This window comes from Monopterus albus, unplaced genomic scaffold (genome assembly GCF_001952655.1).
Source record: "Monopterus albus unplaced genomic scaffold, M_albus_1.0 scaffold435.1, whole genome shotgun sequence".
Classification (NCBI taxonomy): domain Eukaryota; kingdom Metazoa; phylum Chordata; class Actinopteri; order Synbranchiformes; family Synbranchidae; genus Monopterus; species Monopterus albus.
Genome location: NW_018128315.1, coordinates 196,518 through 199,663, shown reverse-complemented (window position 1 = coordinate 199,663; position 3,146 = coordinate 196,518). Strand labels below are relative to the sequence as shown.

Here is a 3,146-nt window from a genome sequence, read left to right as displayed (position 1 = left end):
AGTTAGACTGTTAAATGCTTAGTCATGCTTATGAGTTTCTACAGGGTGCATCTTGTCAAGGATAACTAGAGAGAAAAGTTGATGACTGTCAGCAGACAGGATGTTTAATATTATTATTATTATGACATGTAAAACTGTAGCCTTAGCCATAATATTTTCTTATGTTTAATGTCATGACATGTCACTAGAGGTCGTGTGAGAATGTTTTTAGCTACACACCACTTAATCAACAAACACACACGCACATTCATTTGCTTCATGTTTTGACTACTGCTATGGCCAGCTGCAAAGCTGGCACCAGAGACGTTGCGGTTGACGTTTCTGTGTAGAATGGGGCTAGCCCAACCGAAGAAATATAATGTACAGGCCTGTTGGGTTCAGGGGTCTTTCATCTGCCTGCGTGCAGGTTGGAGGTGCAAGATGCCTGAGCGTGTAATGTTAATTTTTACCTGTGTTCATGGAATAAATCAGCACTGTTTTGTAGTTACTTGGACTGCCTCGTCTCTCAGAGTCCGTATGGTAAAAAGTACCGGGTACAACACTTGTTTATACAAATTACAGCTGTATTGATGACTGTCCAGAACTACTGAGTTTTGGTTATTTTAATACATTTATTTCCCTTGCTTATATTTATATCTTACAACTGTAATGAAGTAGAATCTGTTTACTTTGAATGCTATAACTTCTGTGTAGAGACAGGATGTCTGCATCTCCTTGTGGCCAGACAGCCTATTGACATTTTAGCAAAGGCCTGTTTTACACTCACACCTCGACCCACTTAGCATATCCCAAGCTTTGCTTTGTCTTGGGATGTCCTGCAGAGGCCAGGGGCTACAACCTGAGATGACCACCTGGCCAGTTTAACACACTTATTAGCATCACACACACAGGGGGCCTGCAACTCAGGCCACCCATTGATGAGTGCACCGAGATCAAGATGAGGGTGCCGGAGACACACACGCACACACACACACATCTAGACTTTACCACATTCTAACAAGGGGGGGGGGGGCTCCGGTTCACACCAAATGGACAATAGGACCAAAAAGCTGTTTAATATTGTAGTCTAAATATAATACTACCCCCAATGAGTGAAAGAACATCAGTCTACTAACAGATGATAATCACAGACAGGCCTATAGACCTAACCTCCTTCACTGTCAGGTCCATGGAAGGGGCCTGCCTGCTGAGAACGTAGGCCTACGTCAGACCCAGCCCAACAGAATTTCTCACAAATAGAAACTCTCTGAAGTAAACCCCACAGAGTCTTTCATTTACACAGGTGTGTGAAACGCAGTGCAGACTGTCTATGATGCAGGATTATTCTCCGAATGTCTTGGGAATAATGCTGAGAGTTATTAAATAGGCTACATAACTTTACACAGAGTCTTCACACAGAGACTACACAGGCCTACAGTACGACGTAAGAGTCCCACTAGCGTCATAAAGTCACCACAGACTATATATTTCCAACACTGTAGCTGCGGTTACTTATCACCAATGAGCTAATCTGTGTGAATATTACACATAATACAGGCTGCTCTGTGGGAGCGGGCGCAGCGGCACTGTCTGCGCATGCGCACGATAAAAAGAAAAGGAAAAAATAAGGCTTGATTTTGGTGTTATTTTTCTCGTTGACGTGATTTACCATGTTAAAAAGAAAACAAAATAAATATACGGTTTCCCCCTTTTTCCACGTCTTCAAAAACGATATTCTGAACCATTTATCCTTTTTTGTTTTCAGGCTAAATCATATGACTATGTAAAGGCATGATATACGGGCCAACATTCCTGTGTTAGTTTAACTTTCTCCGTTAGTCTCGTGAAGATTATTCAGGTGTAACAGACCTATTCCGTGTAGCTTTACTTCTGGTTTCCAAACGATATCCAGCAGTCTGCGCTGACGATCGATCTCCTGCTCGTACTCGACGACAATTTTCTCAAAGACTCCGAATATTTCTTCAACAGCAGCAGTTAGTCGCTCGGTGACAAACTCTCTCAGATAGTGAACTGAAGACATTGTTGATTTATTAGGAGAGAAGTATTTATTCGCAATAAAACGACAACACCGTCTTCTACTACCTCCACAGAACTAACGCAGCTCCCGCTTTGTTTGCCTATTTCCGCCGCATGTCACACTGTAACATTTCGGCAGTGGACAGGAGTCAGCTTTTTGTTCCGTTAAACTTAGTGGACAAAAATTGTAATAATTACCTGCTAACTGTAACAAAGTTAGTGCATATAGCAATAAATAAATAAATAACTTAAAAAACAAATATATCATTTTTTTTTCATTTCAGCATTTAAGATTTCACAACTATCTAATTTAAATGCAATCTTAGTCACTTTAGTAAAATCGGTCATGTAAATGTAGCTTACTCAGTTACACTCCACATCTGTAAATATACTTGTTCAAGATGAAGCACTTAGTTTTACATTACCACGTTAAAAACACAATGATAGAATAAACAGACAAGAACAGAAAAAAAGCATTTTTGCCCACACTTCTTTGGACACTGATCACAGTAGCATTAATAGCCCCTGATTTGCCATACACCGGGAGCCAGCTGGGACCTGACATAAAAGCAAGACAAGTTTTATTTGTAATATGCACAGTTAGAAAACGTGTTTCCCTGTACAATGAAATTCTTACTTTGCCATCCACATGAATGCCACAAAACACAAATGAAATATAAAGTAGATAAATAAGTAACACAAAATCTAAGGCACTTTAAAGCAGCAAATGCAGAGATATAATAAAAATATATGAGTGTAATAAGAGAATGTATGCTGCATGGGAGCAGCATGTGCAGCAGGCAACAGGCAATGTGCAGTTATGCATGTGCAAACCGAAAATGTAAACAGTACAGGTCGACATTACATGACGTAGTTCCTGGTAATAAACTCCTGTCAGCTGTTTAGGAGTCTGATGGCAGAGGGAAAGAAAGAGTTTTTCAGTCTGGATATGACAAATAAACACTTTGAATCTTGAACCTTTGACCCTAGATGTCCTGCATTTCACTTCTTGGCCAGCTGTGTGGTGTTAAGTGTCCAAGTGAGGTCGTCACTGATGTGGACGCCCAGGTATTTGAAGCTGCTTGCCAGTGGTGCGGTGGGTAGAGCAGTCGTCTCCCAACCGGAAGGTT

General features: G+C 40.9%; 1 protein-coding gene across 1 annotated transcript in view; it reads right to left on the bottom strand.

Annotated features, from left to right (window-relative positions):
* Window positions 1-2,146, bottom strand: part of LOC109952140 (zinc finger protein 2-like) — a gene marked incomplete at its 3' end in the record, with an annotated part of 5,057 nt that extends 2,911 nt beyond the window's left edge. Inside the window, exon 1 of the mRNA XM_020587030.1 lies at window positions 1,849-2,146. Coding sequence (XP_020442686.1) covers window positions 1,849-2,020 — 172 coding nt within the window. The remainder of the gene's footprint in view (window positions 1-1,848) is intronic.
* Between the last annotated feature and the right edge of the window lie 1,000 nt (window positions 2,147-3,146).